This window comes from Aythya marila (assembly GCF_965140915.1).
Source record: "Aythya marila genome assembly, chromosome: 7".
NCBI classification, from domain to species: domain Eukaryota; kingdom Metazoa; phylum Chordata; class Aves; order Anseriformes; family Anatidae; genus Aythya; species Aythya marila.
In genome coordinates, this window is record NC_139048.1 from 8,153,214 (window position 1) to 8,171,122 (window position 17,909).

Sequence of the window (17,909 nt, forward strand, 5' to 3'; positions counted from 1 at the left end):
TGATGAGAGAAAGGAGGCTATCTTCTTCCAAAGTTCTTACATACTTTTATTACCTATCAGTCTCACCGACTCTGAAGTACAATTTTTGATTCTGATATATTTAAAATCATTCATATCTTTCATAATATTAGCTTCTGCTTTGTTTTAGTATTTATAACTAAGCTTTCTACAAAATCAGATGGACTTGTTTTTCTTTTCTGTCGTTCCTCCCCCCCCCCAGGAAACCTCAGGCTTTCGAGACTGTTAATGCAATTATCACACAGGTTGATTTTTACCTAGTATTTCCAAATTACTTAATCTATATGATTCTAATGACAACCGTGTCTAAATAAGTTACGCTGTACACTCATCAGCATTTATTTTTTGTTTGTTTAGAATGGAATAATTTACACAAGATACAAATACAACTGAAAAATAAAGGAATATCAGAGACCACATAGTTCAAGGAAGTCTGCTTAAGGTTAAAATAATACTAATTAAAAAAGAAATCTTAACACCTCTTCTCCTTCATCCTCAGCTTGAAACAACAACAGATATTAGAAAATCTAAGAGAGACAAATTATAAGTAAGGTCAGTGTTATACAGTCAGTGTTACACTCTGGCTAGACTGATCGCATTCTCATTGCCACCGTCAGAACAGTTCACCTCTTGCTGGAGCTGCTGTTCTGGCACTTCTAAAGCAGAAAATCATTCTGCTCTTTGTCTGTTTAGCTTCCTGTTACAATACCATGCTGAAGCAGGTTGGTGGATTTGGCACATGAGAAGAGGCAGGAGAGCATAGCTACGGGCAAAACCGCAGTAATAAGCAGCTCAATTGACTTCAGCTTCCACGGAATCACAGCCTGAGCCCATAAAAGCCAGAGTGAGACTGTGGCTGCAATAGATAAATCAATTACATCTTTCTATAAATTGGAAACAGAAACTAAAAGCGCATCATTACCAGAGTAATACAGATGGTCCAAACAGCAATAATTTCAACAGGAGATGGTAGACTCTGAATTTAATAGTTTGAAGAAAAACAAAGTGTAGAAAGGTTTTGTTCACTATCTTATAGGACTGATAGCTGCCACAACTGCCAGAATCCCTCTCCTTTCTCAACTTCTACCTTCTGTCACTGCTGATATTATAATATGATGATATGGTAACACACTTCAGCTCTCATAACTTCCTTTTGATTTGCTCTACTGAAATATAACAGTGTAAGCACATATATGACAGAGATGTTTTTGAGCCATTTGCACAGAAGAGATCACAGTACTAGGGGTATTAGGGCACCAATTAACTGTCTATGATAATAAGGTTCAGATGAAGATGGGAAAAACGTCTAATATAAAAACTGTATATTCTTCGTATCTCAGCATAACATTGCCATTTGATACCTCTATGGTGTTTGAATTATGTAAAAAAAATGATACTAAGAGCAATATTATTTACTGTAAAATAAAAACGATCAACAATTGCGTATTCAATTTCTATTTGGGGAATGTATTTTCATTTTATAAAAGCAAAGATTTTTAACGTTATATTTGATCAGCATAATCTTTGATATATTATAAAACCAAGTTCTTGCTGCTATAATTCATTGCATGTTAACAGAAGCAGCATGTTTGAGCTTGTATGTCAATGATAGTAAAGGAAACATTTAAAAAAACACTAAATTTTCATCAGATCTAGGAAAAGCACTGCACATCATTTTTTTCATATGTGTACAAACACACACAAATATAGAATGCTTCTCGCACTTAGAAAGTTATTTAAGAAAAAAGACGGATTTAACACTGAAAGAAAACCATAAAACCATAATAAAGGCTGGTTTTCAGATAAGAAATCCTTGAGGGCTGAAGATATAATAACTCCTAGCTTACTGATGGTATTTGTCAAACTGGCAGGTCTTTCCAACAGAGCACAAGAGGAAAAGGGGAGGTAAGCATGTTACAAATAGCCTTCTCTCTTATCTCCTCCTAGCCTTCTCAGTGACTACTGAAGACTGAACAGAGCATTGTACAAGAGAAATCCATTTGTTGAGCTTTAAATTCCTAATCAGAATTTCTCTGTACAGATTGCTTGATGTGAAATACAGATAGTTAACCAACTGGTGTTTCGTTGTTTTTTTTGTTTGTTTGTTTGTTTATTTTGTTTTTGTTTTTATTTTCGGTATAAAATCAAACAGAATTCATCCATGCTGAAGTTATCTTCAAACTTCTGAAGATTTCAAAGTATCTAAATCTCCAGACTTACTGTACAGTGCCACGAAGAAAGTGACAAATAGCAAACACAGTGCGATTTTTAACATTATTTATCAATAATGTAGCCTTCTCAGTGTAGTTTTTGTTGTATTAAATCTAATAATGATAGTAAGTTCTAAGGAATAAAGAATAAAATAACCTTCCTCTGCAAAATATCATGTACTCTTACAGTACTATGCAGGTAGTGAGTGGGAGATAAATTCTATTTACCATTTTGTCTGGGTGTAACCAAGTATAACATATGGCACATGGAAACGTATACTGCTTTTAAGAGTAACAGCTATTAAGTAGACAAAGGAACGATAGTTTTTATTCCATACTGGTGAGCAGAATTTGTAGTCAGTGAAAAGTACGAGGAACACAAAGACTTTCCTTCCTGTTGGTAAAGCTTCAACTTCAAGAACAAATTCTACATGTAAAGAAAAAAGATATGTACTCCTCCCTAGTGTAGATTAAATGTTTGCAAGATGATACAGAAATGGCTCTGAGACTGGATTCACCACTCATCCAAATTGCATATGTGATAAAAGATAAAACACCAGAGACATGCACCAAATTTGAGGCAACCCAGCTGATGCTGGCAGAGAAAAAACCTCAGATGAATTTTGCCCTGGAGAGCACGCTGCAGGGTGCACTCTCCAAAGTGACAGGCCTCAACACCTACACTTATTCCAATCACCTATATATTTCATGCCTGAATTAAGTTATGAAAGTGCTTTTGAAAGCTGTATGAGTTTAGCACCTAACTGTCCACAATTCAAATTCTGATTTACAGAAATCTGAAAACAGCACACTACAAGCTGTTTTTAGAGGTGACTACTCACCTTTTTCATCATCTGATTTCTTAGATGTACTATGGACACCTTTTACTAAATTATTTTTAATGAGCAAAAAGTCTATGAGAATAACCCTGGAAAACCTGACAGCTCACTCCCAAAACTACAAAATTTTGTAAGCAATAGAGAAGAACAAAGAACCAAAATATTCCCTTTGCAGAAAACACTATAGGAACTCAGGGAAGAAAATGCAGGCACTGAACAGAAGAAAAGGTGATTTGCATCTCATCTTCATGTTCCTCCCCTACCCAGTGCTGCAATCAAGACTGAGCAGCAGCACCATGCCCACTCAGAGCTGGAATCTGACGAGATGCTCACACTGTTTCTTTTAAAGAACTGAAAGGGCTCATACCTCCAAAATATGATAAAAGAAAAAAGACTTATTTTATATAATTTTATAGCAGTTAGAGTAATGACCCAAGATTCAGGAAAAACAGGTTCATTTCCTACCCAATGGGATTTAAACCTACAGCTTTCCATCTCCAAAGAAACTGCTCTAACCCTTCAAGCTAGGTAACTCGTCACTACTCCAAGTTAATGCTGTTCCAATGAACAGGAAAGGAAAAAAAAAAAAAAAAAAAAAGAGAGAGAAAAAAAAAAAAAAAGAGAGAGAAAAAAAAAAAAAAAAAAAAACAAGAAAAAAGAATAAAGAATACTGTCAGAAATAGGCATTGCTCTAGCCTAGCAGCTGGGGCAGTCTCTGAAAAAGGGATAGTGTTACATACTTTATTCCCAGAATTATACCCGTATTTTTGAACTGGCAGGCAGGTTTAGGGATAACGCTACCTGTAGCTCCAAATGTAGTAAAAGGTTTAAGAAACTGCACACTATACATTTATTTTACCAAATAGTTTCTCAATTTTAATGTATTTAAATAATTTGAAATGCTAGTCCATTAACTCTGCTCAATCCTGTGCAACTCAGCAGTACAGTTTTATGACATGTAGAATCCCATGTCAGATTGGGTGTTCGTGTATTGCTAAGAACCACTCAGTTTAGTAGACTTACGGTGAGCCACCACTGCGCATCACATGAAAACCTATTTTTAATATGGGAAACAATATATAATGCATCTTGACCTCTTGATAATATCAAACTAAGAGAATAGGACATCTAAGATCCTTGCCAACAATTTTAATTTCTGTGTGCAAGTATTTGTTAAATATTCTACCCACATTAAATAATATCACTACCCACATTTTTAATTTTTTGCAACTATTTGAAAATACATTGTTATGTTATAAATGAAATGAAAATTGTGGGCTAAACTTTGACTCCCAAAATCTATCTAGTATTATTTTAACTATTTTCTATTTCCAACTTTTTCATTAAAGTTTTCCTTTATTATTTTTTTTTCTAGAAAACTCCATTGGGTATTTATTACCAAATTAAGAACAGAAATATTTTCTCATAGCAAGAAAACAAAGGAATCTGCAAAATATTGTTTGTTTCTTTCCAAAGCCAAAGAACTTAATAATTACGAAAATAAAATTATTTCATCAGATTAATCAAATTCATGCTGCTGTATTGTATCCACTGTTAGCCTCAGGGACATTATGACATTATTCCCCAGAAAACACAGGACTCATCTTCAAAGTAGAATTCATTGGCCATGTGACTTCAATGACTTCAACAGCCTAGTGGTACACAACAGCAAGAATTCCTTCCTCTTCTTGCAATTGAGCATCATTTTTGAATGACAGAAGAGCTGAAATACAGCAATAGCCAGGAAATTGGTCTTATCAATGCTATAAAGTACTCAAACAACTTCATAAAGGATCACTAACCATACAGAACGTATATCTATGGGAGAAGGACATTTTTTCTTTGTGTTCAGATTTCAAGGGTCATGTCAGGATAACATTTGGTAACCACCCATTTAACCTGCTGTTTAACTAACAAATCTATTTAGAAACACAAACAAAGGAACAGACAGAGAGGTAAATGGTGCTTATCTGTTTAGAAACATTTAAGCATCCAGGTTTAGGAGAATGAAGAAGCATAATGAAGCAAGATTATTGCATGTGTTGGCAGTACATCTTCTATCATCAAATATTTTTTTCTTGCTGACAATTTTTGCCAATTTTATTTTACCTCATTACAGTTATACTAACTTTGGTAGGAAGGTCAGGAAAAACTCTGGTAAAAGCAGAAATGTTAGCTTTAGAAAGTAAAGGCACTTAAAGGCACTGTATTTCTGTCCGTTTTTTTTTTTTTGGGGGGGGGGGGGGGGGGGGGGAGAGGGAAGGAAGAAAATCCAGACAACTAAATCACAACTAAACAAACATCTACATCACTATGAAAGTTACGTAGAAGCAGAACACTAATTTTCCAATTCATGCACACTGAACAATATACATGTATATAAATATATTTTTTTTTATTCAGATAATAAACTCCTTACCCTCAGCAAACCAGACAGGCAGACATGTTTGAAACAATGTGAACGGAATTTTAACTATAGATCTAACACACACAACGGAGTGTGGTCTACATGTATAAGAGTAACTCCAAAGCAATATTAACAAAATAAACAAAACAAAACAAAACAAAAAAAAAGAGTTCCACTATTAAAGGCAGAAATTAGCACATTATTATGGTTTTGCTTTTCTAATTGTACAGTGAGACAGAGGTGATTGCTGCTATAGACTGCACCAGAACTACATTTATGACTTTAATACTCAGGAACACATAAAGCAATCTATGACAGACACTGTTTTACATTTTCATTGTGGTAGCTTACTGATAATCTGTTTGTAATTTTGGAAGAAGGGACAAAAGTCCAAACATATTTTTGCATGGAGGAGAAAAAAAACTTAATAGTCATTTAAGTTCACTAGTTTTGTGGATGACCAAGACAAGAGTTAAAAGCAATTTATTTTACAAGCAAGATATGAATAAATAATTCATTTTATTACAAAAATAAAAGCAATGTTTGATTTCAGGTGACATTAAAGTCAATCAATTCTGAATATTTTTTTCCATCAGGTAAAAGGAAGAAGCTTTACATTTTAGAAACAACACTGTCTTTCATAAACTATTGAATTCATGTTATTTACTCAATAATAAACTATCAGCAGAAAACCAGAATGCAGTAAGACCTAAAAAAGAAGCCTTGCAGAGTACGTTGTCTTAAATGCATTCACTCACTGCCCTCTCCCCTAGACACAAGCAATCATGCAATACAGCTACCACTAGGAGAGGGGATGTAAGCAACTGCCACATTACAGTGATTTGGGATTGGGTTTGAGATTTTTTTTTTTTTTTTTTTTTTTTTTTGAAATTGTCATTCTGCTCAAATTCCTAGAGAATCCAGATATGATACTAACTGGCATACATGAAACAAAAAAGAGACCAAATACTTCATATACTGAAACTACAAGTGTTTTAGGCATTTAGAAGTATCTTTATTAATATTGCAATTTGGCCAGGAACTAAAATCAATATCCTTACTTTTCAAACAAAGCTTTTTTTTTTTTTTTCCTTTAAATAATATGAATCTCAGTGGTTAGAATCAGTTTAAAATTTTGGTTCTATATGTACAATTTGTCAATAAAAAAAAAAAAAAAAATCTTCAAACTTTGCAACTAAAACCTCATAAAATATAGTCTAAATGACTTCCTAAGCTTTATAAGAATAGAAACACGGAAGATTTAAGCTTCGGAGACTGAGATGGTGAGGACAGCTCCTAGATCTGTGGATTTACGGGGGGTGGGGGAGAATTCTTGTTAATCCCAAACTAATCCGTCAAAAATTTAACCTAAAAGTACAGCACAGCTTTGGAATTTTTCATCTACAGTTGAGCTGAAAACAAGTTATTCAATAAACACGCACACAAACACGTGTGAGTGTGTATAGATATATACATGTTTCACACACAGTTTTTTTTTTATTATTATTTTAAAGAGTCTTAAAAAAGAGTCTTAAAAAGTCTTTCAACAGCTTCCCCGGCTGAAAATTAAGCTCTCCTTCAGACTATTAAAACCCACACAGTCACATCTTTCCAAATACCAATCCCCATCCTTTACATATTGCTTATAGGAGTAATTTTGGCCAATTACCCCATGTTCCACATTTTTGAGGAAAAATGTTATTTCAACTACTACATTAATTTTGAGAAATTGAGATACGTTCAGAGACAGTATCTCCAGTAGTGCTAATAATCACAAAGATATCAGATTTATTTAATACATTCATCAACACTGTAACATCAATTACAGGGCAACACAAGCAAGTCAAACACATGATGGGCACTTTAAGTCTTCACACCAGATTCACAGACTCAGAATGAAAGTGAAGAAATAAAGCACCTCTCTCCTCAGTCCAAGCCCATAACAGAGAACAGAGCAAAGTAGGATTCTTTCTGCAAGCCAGACACAATTCTTGGCCCAAAACTGGTTGGTATAGCCCAGAAGATGGAACATCACCCAATATTCACAGTGTATCTTCAGGTATTTCTTGGGACAATACCAGAGAGCTCTGTTACTTTCTCTTAGAGGTACTTCTGTGATTACTAGAGTAACAGGAGACTGCTAACAGCAAGAAGAATCCATAATCATTTTCAACTCATTTAGATTACATTGGAACCCATTTAGTAGCTGATCCAAATATGCTATTTTTACTCAAATTTATGCAAATGCGTGCAAAAGCACGTCCTCAAATTTTCCTAACTTGCACCAAGTAGTCCTTGGTCATGAAGGATAAGAGGTCTTCACAAAGTGGTTTGTATGGGGGTATAGCTCCTAACATAGTTTCTCAACTACACAACAAAGACAGAAGAACAAGGAAACCAAATTATTTTGAAAGATAAACTCCTATTAATAGGAACTATTCAGGCTGATTTTCAGACACACATCTCAACTTACTTGTAATTATTATGTATGACAACACACAAATTCCTTCATGTATATAACTCCCTGACTTCCAAAGAGTTGTCACAGAGCACAGATTTTCACAAGTATTGCATACCATATATAACTAATAAAGTTGCTTTTTTAAGAGAGAAAATTGCTACAAGTATACGTCAAAATGCTGTAATGGAAGAATTGAATTAACATCCTAGTTTCAACACCAGAAGTTACATCCGTAATAAGCAGAATCTTGCAAGTTGATGCCCTTCAGCTTCCAGCTCCTTTTTATGTATTGAACTGTTAACTGGTAACTAACACTGGTAACTCCAGTGAACATCAGATAAAGAAAAGCTGTAAAAAACATCAGCTAAAAGAGCAGGTCAACGAGAGACTCCAGGACAGCCCTGTGACAACCCTGTCCCCCACTGACATGGTTCCTCTTTCAGCATTATGCAGGCAATAACAGCACAGTCAGGAGAAAAAGCTCACCAATATGAGGATAACCATTTCAGGATCTTTATGGAGCTGCCAGAGCAACTTGGTGGCAAGCCCAGAGTTAAGACATGAGAAGAAAACAAAAGCATACCAAAGGCCATGTTTCTAAAGCCCATTTTATGCTGCAGACTTCTCATCATACAGTCTTCTTGCTGTTATTTAAGTAAATACATGAAGCAACGTTATGAAAATAAGGGCAGCTTGATTTTTATTTTATTTTTTTTTTTTTTTATCATTTTAGATTTTTATAGCATCTCTAAATGTCTGAGTCTTTAGCATTAACAAATATATTCAGATGCCTTAAGCATTTAAAATTACTTAATTCAGCTCTTTCTTGGCTCATGACATGTAAGTTTAGCTGTCTAAAGCTTATGCATGTAAACTAAGTTCAGTACCTAGAGAACAATGGCTGGCTCCAGAGGAGATGGAAAAAATCATTCTCTCCTAAGCTTGGTGAAACAAATTGTTCTCTGGAGATGCTTATCTCCCTGCATTGACTTCAGCAGGAGTCTAGATTACCAATTGTTATTAGAAATGAGCCTTTTAGGCAGCTAAACTTAACTGAGACGAATGTCTCCAAATAGTTATTTCACATTAATATGAAAAACAGTAAGCATTTTCATGGATAATAAAAAGCTGAAGCAAACTATCCATAAAACGATGTCACATATAATAAGAGATATAATCAAAAGTATTCTATAGCCCAACTTGAACATAAATAGTATAGGCTCTATCTCTAGGATTCAGCTGGTTTCCAGACAGCACCCATTTTTTACAAGATGCAGCACAACACTCCATCATTTGCAAGGTATCTAGAAAACGTAATACTGATAACATAGCATATTTTGTCTTCTAAACATTGTTCAAAAGCTCATGATACACAGAAAATTCTGAAATATACACATTCTATATTTATCTAATTCTTAGTAAAATAAATATTCACTACTTTCTGAAAAAGTATGTCTGTATCTAATGTGTACCATGAGTCTGTGTATTTAATTTGCCCAAATGAATAATACAGAAGATTAAGCTTGTATCAACTCAATCTTTATGGATTTTTTTTTTTTTTTTTTTTTGAAGAGTAATTACTACATCTCTTTTGAACTTCACCAGCTTGATAATGCATGGAAAATGAGACTTGTAAGAAAACAAAAATACCATATTCAATATTGTAATCAAGTAGAAAAACAGATATATTGTTGATCCTTAAGAACAGTGTAGTACATGTTCATAAAGTAGAATGAAAATGCCCTGCTGTATCAAAGTCCAAGACACACACTAATTCAGATCCCCAGACTCATACTCTCAAGTCCACTTTGAATAAATAAATGTATAGCAGTAAGTAATATTATCCTTTAAAATGAGGGGAGCCCGGTTTCATTAAAAAATAAAACAAAATGTAAACTGAAATTGGGGCAGAAATCAATAGCTCACGCCATCAGATACCTACAAGAAACTATGGAATATGCAATACAGGGATACAGTTAAAAAAAAAAAAAATGAGCTGTACTGAGAAGACTTTATGCACTTGTTTAGTGAACCATCAGGAATCAGCACATATGTTCCATGTGATAAATTTACCAATTATTTTCTTATGTACACATAAGAAATAACATTCTTATGAACACATGCAGAATGGCTTACAGATACACAAACCAATAAAGAGGCATCAACTACTCCTATAAAAAGGACCATGTCTTAGCCTTTGTTACAACTATAGCCAGGCAATAAACAATTGCCAGAAGATGTCATCTCTACCCACATGTTATTCTCAACAGGACCACGCGCAAGTATTTCCCAAACTGCTCTAACATTTCCCAATTTTCAGTTCCCTGGGTGAAATTATTTTACTTCAACTTTTGAACCTTCAGACACTGGGAATGAAGCCTGTATTCTAACATTTGTACTGCATACTAGTAGTTTTGGTAGTTCAGAAACCTGAACTTCTTGCATCTCATAAAACTAAGAAATCACAAGTAACTTAACCACTTTCATTGCACTGCTGTCCATGGAAACAAAGCTCAGCCTTAACATAGCAATGCAAAAGCATCCTATAATTCTATCATCACCCTGATTCACTTAATGTAGTTATCCCATTAGTCTGTACTGGGGAGTTGCCCCCGTAACTCTCCTCCCACTCAGCAAGACTGCTCATTCAAGATTGTGGGTGAGGTATTGTTCCAACTGAAACAGACATTTATCAAGCCAGTCATCCTGATCAAATAATGCTTTTTCAGTCTTGAAGGTAGGAAGCTTAATTAATATTCTAATCTGAAATGCATGAGGATGGAAGCAGGTGAGAGCAACTTGTCAGAGAAAGATATCCAGAAAGATCCATGAAGCTCTGCTATCAGCCCCAACCTGTCTCCATTCAGCTACAACCAGCTGCCTACCACAATTGCTATCCTAAGAGGCTGTTTCTCTTGATCCTGTTTTGCTTTGTTCTCATTCTACATGCTTCTTTGTGGCATGGACTTCTTATGTTTCCAAATTGCTCTTCAGCTTGTGGCAGATCCAGCTTTCCTACTCTCCTGACCACCACAACCTGATAACTGCCTCACCTTTCGGACCACTGCCTACTTTGGCTTCTCTATCCCTCATTTTCAATCGTGGCACTCCAATATAAGCACTAAGCAATGTTTTCCAAACTCTCCTCAATTCCAAACGTTTTAAGGAACTTCTCAAACATTACCTGGGTGAAAACATGTTCTTAAAGTTCCATCATTGTCCTTCATTAGTACTACATTGGTGTTAGGTATGAAAAATAAACCAATGCTTGGTAGTTATAAGCACTAGACTGTTCGTTCAACACATTTCAAAAACAGTGAAATGTATTAACTTTCACAATTCATTTAGTAATATCTGTTATTCATAAGAGAACATGACCAAATTTTTATTTTTTTAACGTGCTTAATTTTAGCTAGCGTGCTTTGTCCCACAAATCAAAACCTTAAAACTGTTATGAAATGAACAAAAAAAAAGTCTGGCTTTAATTTTACAGTATAATTTTTAAATAACTTCGAGGTGTTTGTGATTGAGACATTAACAAAGCATGCTATCTGGAGTTGAGAAAATGACATTTTGTTGTTTAAAATTCAAATGACCAAAAAATAGAGTACATATACATACCTATGTCATATGCAAGAAAGTCAGCAGAAAAGCACTTTGCACCATTACTCAGGGAAGTATCATTATGAGTATTCCCACCAAAAATGAGCATAGCTCCATTGATTAAGACAGCTGAATGAAGATACCTTGCAAAACCACTCTCTTTCAAAATAGTCCTGCAAAATAGAAGAACAAAGTAACTTATATTAACATGCATAAAACTTCACACATACACTGAGAAAGTTTATAGATAGAAACATTCATAGATGGAAAAAATATATAATACAATGAAAACAGTAAATATATTCATTGTTTTTAAGATTATGAATTCATAACAAATATATTTAGTATTCATTAAAAAAAAAAAAAAGCTTTGCGTTTAAAATCAGTGACAACCTTACTATAGATTTCTTCGCATGTCTTTCGCTTTACCCTGTCTCTATAGCTCCTACCTCCTAATTTAGAGTAATTGCTATATACTAGGCCCTGTCTTGATTGTCCAGCCCTGCAACAGTTTACAAATACTTGTCTTAGCGACTAAAATCCTGAAGAGTTTGTACACTGTCTTGGGGGAAGCTAAGGACTCTGCTCTCCATAGGGGTTATATTAGCAATCCCCACAGTTATTTCAGCTACTCAGTTTTCTACATTAATTGTGCTGCCCCAGTCCCTGTTACCACATACAGATCTTTTCCATAGATTTCTTCTCTCCATTTTTGCATAGTTTGCTCTTACTTATAACAGCCACATTTTCCCCAAGATTCAACAGAAGCGTAATATAGATCAAGTTTGTTAATTCGAACTCAATTTTCACAATTTATAATAAAAGCATTGCTGATGAGAGCAACCTTCAGAACTCTCCAACACATAACAACCTTATGCAAATCATGCATCTCAGCACACTTTACACTGAATTCCTAATTTATGCACATATGCAGGTATCTGCAAGCATTAACTCTGGTTAACCATATTGATGCCAAGTGTTACATTTATCCACATGATGTTACAATGGCAACAGAAATACCCAGAAGCAAGTAGGTGCTTCCACGGTTTCAAGACATTATCTAAGCCCAGCACAGCATTGCTCCCCATTACCAATGCAACATTATGCAAATAATGCTAAGCAACACAGGTATTACAAGCACTGTATTTCTTCATGATGTATTAGAAATAGCGCCCACACTAGGAAACAACACAGTGCCCCCCTCGCATCTTAAGAAACAAAGCTTATGCCTAATCAATATGGAAAAATGAAAACCCATGTGCCACTGAATAAAACAAGCAATCAGATTTGACTGCCAAGACCATAGAACAAACTATGAACCTCAGCCACATCAGGCAGAGGAGGAGAGAAAGAGACAGTGAGTACAAGCAAATGCATGCATAAAAAAAAAAAAAGTGGGGGCTGGGATGGGCATACAGGCATTTGAAATCAGTTGTGATACTATCCTTGCCTTGTGCACTGCCCCACCAGTAATGCATTCAGGCTCAGTTGCCTCAGTGAACATCTTGAATATTGACTATAAGCTCACTGCTACAGGAAGCAAAGATTTTGCTCCTATGTAATCGTGTCTTTGTCCCATCCTCTCAACCAGTTTTCAGTCCCATAGCAGGGCTTCCAATGAAAGAATATTCATGAAACAAATACAACTTAAATTCTTTAAGTATACTAAGTTGTATTATACTTAGTGTAAGTATAGAAGCATTCATTATAAGTTATTAAAGTAATACTGAATAATAATATTCAAATAACTATTATTATATTGTTGAATAGACTTTCACAGGATACAATATCGCTTTGATCCAAGAATATAGTAAGAGAGTGTTAAAATTCCAGCAATTTAAAAATATATAAAAGTAACCAAAAAAAATGTAATGCTTCCAGCTACCATGAACTAGTGACATTCAAAATAAAGACCCTCAGTGAAATCAAACCCACATATTTCTAACAGGCTGATCGGGGAGCAAGTCTTGCGTGCTTTAAGTTAAGCCATTAGCGCTCAAGACAAACACTAAATTGCAAGAATAAAATGTTTGAAGTAAAAAGATCTTGATCTCAAATCATCTTGAAGGTAAGAAAGAAATAACAAAAAAATAAGGTCAGCTTGCATATATAATACATATGGAGCATTCACAAGTTAAAAGAAATTGATGGACAAGGAACTGAGAAAAAATAGAAATGCCAGAACATGAATCACTAGGTTCCCTATTCAATCAAAAGAATTCTTTCCTTTTCCTTCAGATAATTTTGTGAAAAATAACTTACCATAATTCTTAGAGTTCTCCACTTATTTACTTAACTTGTACATGAATGTGCATCAGCAGTACATTCATATCATGTGGTAGCAGCACATGTACTATTTCTGCATGGTGATTATGTCAGAATAGGACAATCTTTTCTTAATTTATATGTATATATTTAGAACATATGCTAAGCTTCCTCCCTACTATTGCTTTGTTGTGTAGCTCCATTAATCTGCTGGCTCAAAGCCTAATTCGTTGCCACAATTCTTTCATTTTGTTGCAGAGAACGTACTGTTCTGCAACATGCAAAGGACACGGAGGCTCCTATGCGACTTTACTAGAAGCTTCCTTTATGCTTATGGATTTTTATAGAGTAAGAAATAACTTAGTATCCTCTATTATAAGTCTGACTTACCATGTTCTAGTATTAACTTCGTATTTGTAAAGATCATCAACCAATCCATATTTGTTACCAGGTAATGCTTTGTATCCACCATGGACATAAACAGATTTTGTCAGTTCATCGTAGACACTAGTATGGCCGTATCCACCTTGCACAATAGCTCCTTTCGTTTCTGGTACAAGCCAAGAATTTGACCCTGGAAAAAATGTACAGAAGAATAGGTTTCAGGCTTACAATTTCTAAAACACAACACTAGATGTTCCAAGTACGTAAAATCATTTTCACTCTAATTCTAAATATAGCAATAACTAGGGACCTGTTTTAAAAAGTAATTTTACACCCATGTATCAAAACATTTGCAATTGGATACTATTATTAGACTGCTATAAACTATTCTTAATTAAATGATAAATGTGGTTGTTACAGGTACCAGGCAGTATCTCATACTCTCCCCAAATGCTCAGTTCAGTACAAGCACAAGCAAAAACAGAAGAAAAAACACCCTTTGGAAAATATGAAACAAAGAATTAAGATTAATTATGTTTTAACCATAATTTAGTCCCAGCAGGGATGGCCCATGAGAATTAAGCACTACAGCTGTATGAGGAACACCTGTATTCAGTTGTGAGACAACCAGGTGGAAAAGCCTGGCAGTAATTGAACTGCTGTGATCTCTGAGATCACAGAAACACTTAAAGTAAGGTAGCTCTAAGTGTACATGGATACAGACTAGGGAATTGTAAAATGACTGAAACACCAAATAATACCATTCACAAAAGCTATTACAAGTGAAGACTAAAATGCAGAAGGAAAACATTTTGCTATAGCACTGAAAAAGGTAGAGAGATAGAATAATTTCTTGTTGCCTGTGGTCCTGAAATCTTCTTCCCCCCAACACCTTGCCAGATGATGTTAGGAGCCACACAAAGAGCAAGCCAGGAGATAGGTATTCATGGAGAAGCCAGCTTATTCAAAAGACTATATGATAAAGAGGAAGCCAATTCTATACACGTAAAATGGAAAAATCAATTTGGTTACATCCTCTTGAAGATTATGCCAGAAGAACGCAAAATGTGGACAAGGACTTCCTAAGTGGAGCAGTCTTTTACTAATTCTTAGCCTAAATTGGCTGCCTTTATAAAGTTACTTATCCAAGTGTAGCACACAACACCATACATCCTGCTTCATCTGAGAGTTTGAACTCCTTTTCAATTTTTATCTGATATTATGTAGGCAGTTTAAGATTGCCTTTTTATCCGAAGTCTTCTGTTCAGTGAAACGACTCACAACTTCCAGTTATTACGGTTGCAATTCTACTTTCATTAAGCAGTTTCCTGACACCACCTCTATAAACAAGTTAAATTTTTTCTGTAACAAAATAAAATTCTATGAAACGCAAGACAGCACTTTTATTCCTAAATGCTTATATCAAATTATAAAATAAGGATTGAACTGGAAGATATGTGCTGATTTTTTTTTTGTGTATGTACAAATGAAGATACTTGTGTAATACATTAGCTATACCTGATACCATACATTTACATTATTAATATGTACTGCAATGTAACTTGTATTTTATTCTAATCTCCATTTTGGATGTTATCAAGCTATTAAGAACTCCAATTCTGAATACAATCAACAAATTTATAACAATAACATTGCATTTTACATACATATTACCTCTCCAACAAGTATGGTTACTTGATACAATTTACATATAGAGGCCGGTGAGGAGTCAACCTGCTGATATACCTTCCTATCACCAATTTTATTCCTTATTTTTTGATTTAAATTCCAGTCCAAAAGATCAGCATATATGCTTTTCAGGGAAAAAAATACTACTACACACTATCAACATCATCATCGGTTTATTTACATAAAACATTTTGCATTTATATCTGACTGGTTTACATAACACCTATAACATTTTCATAGGAAAAATTGCACACTATATACTCCCTGTGACTTGCACAGAAACATGAATAGCTGTTCCTTCCTGTATATTTAAAAAAAACATTATGGATAACTAAGTTTCAGAAAGGTCCAGAGGCATCTTTCTGTCAAAAGGAGTAAGTCGAAACGAGTATTACAGTTTCTGCTTCTTTCTAAAATTTAGTTGAACTGTCTGAACTTTCACTTTAAAAACTGCAAAGCAGATAAGCAGTTTTGATCTCTTTTATGCTTCTTCAGCATCTTGAATACTGAACCATTCAGTACAGAAAATAGTTTCTTAAACAATTCTGTCTGAATTGAAAGACATTGCTATGCAGCATATGATCTGATTTTTTTAAACTACTCTTCAACATGGATCTTCACTTTTTCTTTTTAAACACAAACATCCAATCATCAAATGCACTTTCATAACTCTCCTCATACGCAAAACTCAAAGACATCCCACTCTTTCAAACATTGGGTCAGTGGAAATACTTGGTTGACTAAACTGATCGTGCAAAATTCTCCAACCTCAAGAGCCTAAAAATCCTAATTAGCCTAGAACTGACAAGATTCCTCCTCCAATTCAATTTATAGTTTAGATATACAAGATGCTGGGGGGTGGGATGCAGGGTGTTGTTAATTTACCCAGATATCCATTTTATAAGTCTAATGGACAGTGCAAAACTTATGACTTTTCCATATCACATAAAAATAACTTCAGTAATAAGGGCTTCTAATTTTTATTTTTACTTTGAATCTTTATTATAAACATGATATTTCTTCATCAACATCTGGAGAATTTTCAAACCCCAGTTTCTCTTCCAATGCTCAGAAAAGTGATTAAGATCAGTTCAGATATTCAAATCTGTCAGACATTAAACAGATAGATATGGCTATGTGCTGAAAAGAGTGATAAGAATATTGCAAAAAGAATTAAACTTTTATGTCCAGTTTTATACAACCATTTCCAGGAAACTTATGAAATGAAAATAAAAATACAATAATTTTCATGTACTATAGCTGGACATATGACTCCATTCCAAAATTTTGATGAACACTGCGAATGAAACTGGAGACTTAGAAGTAAGCATTTTAAACAAATTTAGTTACATATGAATAAAGAACAGCAAAATTTAGTGCTGACAGTAGGAGGAGTAGTGCTGAAAGCAGAAGGAGAAGAGAGGAAATCCGGGCCTTAGCCTGGACGCAGTAACATGCCAAGGTTTAGAATTATTTTTTTTCTCCCCCCAAAAATAAATGAAAAAATAAATGTTAAAAATAATGGCAAAATGGACAATCTAAATGTACAAAACTGGTTAAACCATATATATAAAAAAAAAAAAAAAAAGTTACCTACAAAAGAAAGCATAGGTGCTTTCAATAATTGAACTTCAGTAACGTCCTTATACCACACAATGGGAAATTAGTAAATACGGCATTATAACAGAAAGTGACTTGGGCACCAGAGAAGAAGCAATGCACAATGGAATGGAATTGCGCATTGCTGCAATTACTAACCAGACTTGTAAAGATCAGTATGAATTAGTTCATTTTACAGCACTCACAACCTAAAATATGGTAGTTGAAAAAAATTAGACATCAATTCAAAAAAGCAGCAGAATGCCATTCAGAATGAATTGATGATCTTGGCTATCAGAAATGAAAAAAAGATCAAAATTCAACAATAAGTTGAAGATATTGAGCACTAGGATTACTAACAGGGGCTTCTTTGAAACTGAAGCTCATCAGTTGATGATGACAGAGAAGAATGAGTAGGTGCACTGCTTCATCAG

At 34.5% G+C, this 17,909-nt stretch overlaps 1 protein-coding gene across 6 annotated transcripts in view; it reads right to left on the minus strand.

Annotated features, from left to right (window-relative positions):
• ATRNL1 (attractin like 1) overlaps positions 1 to 17,909 on the minus strand; it is a 490,952-nt gene that overhangs the window by 396,943 nt on the left and 76,100 nt on the right. For all 6 annotated transcript variants that reach the window (XR_014317912.1, XM_082764804.1, XM_082764803.1 and 3 more), the window contains exons 9-10: positions 14,194 to 14,377; positions 11,557 to 11,711 (exon numbers count right to left, since the gene is read on the minus strand). Coding sequence is in view for 5 of the 6 variants with exons in the window: in XM_082764804.1 (XP_082620930.1) it covers positions 11,557 to 11,711; positions 14,194 to 14,377 (339 nt within the window). In the remaining variant the exon portion in view is untranslated. The remainder of the gene's footprint in view (positions 1 to 11,556; positions 11,712 to 14,193; positions 14,378 to 17,909) is intronic.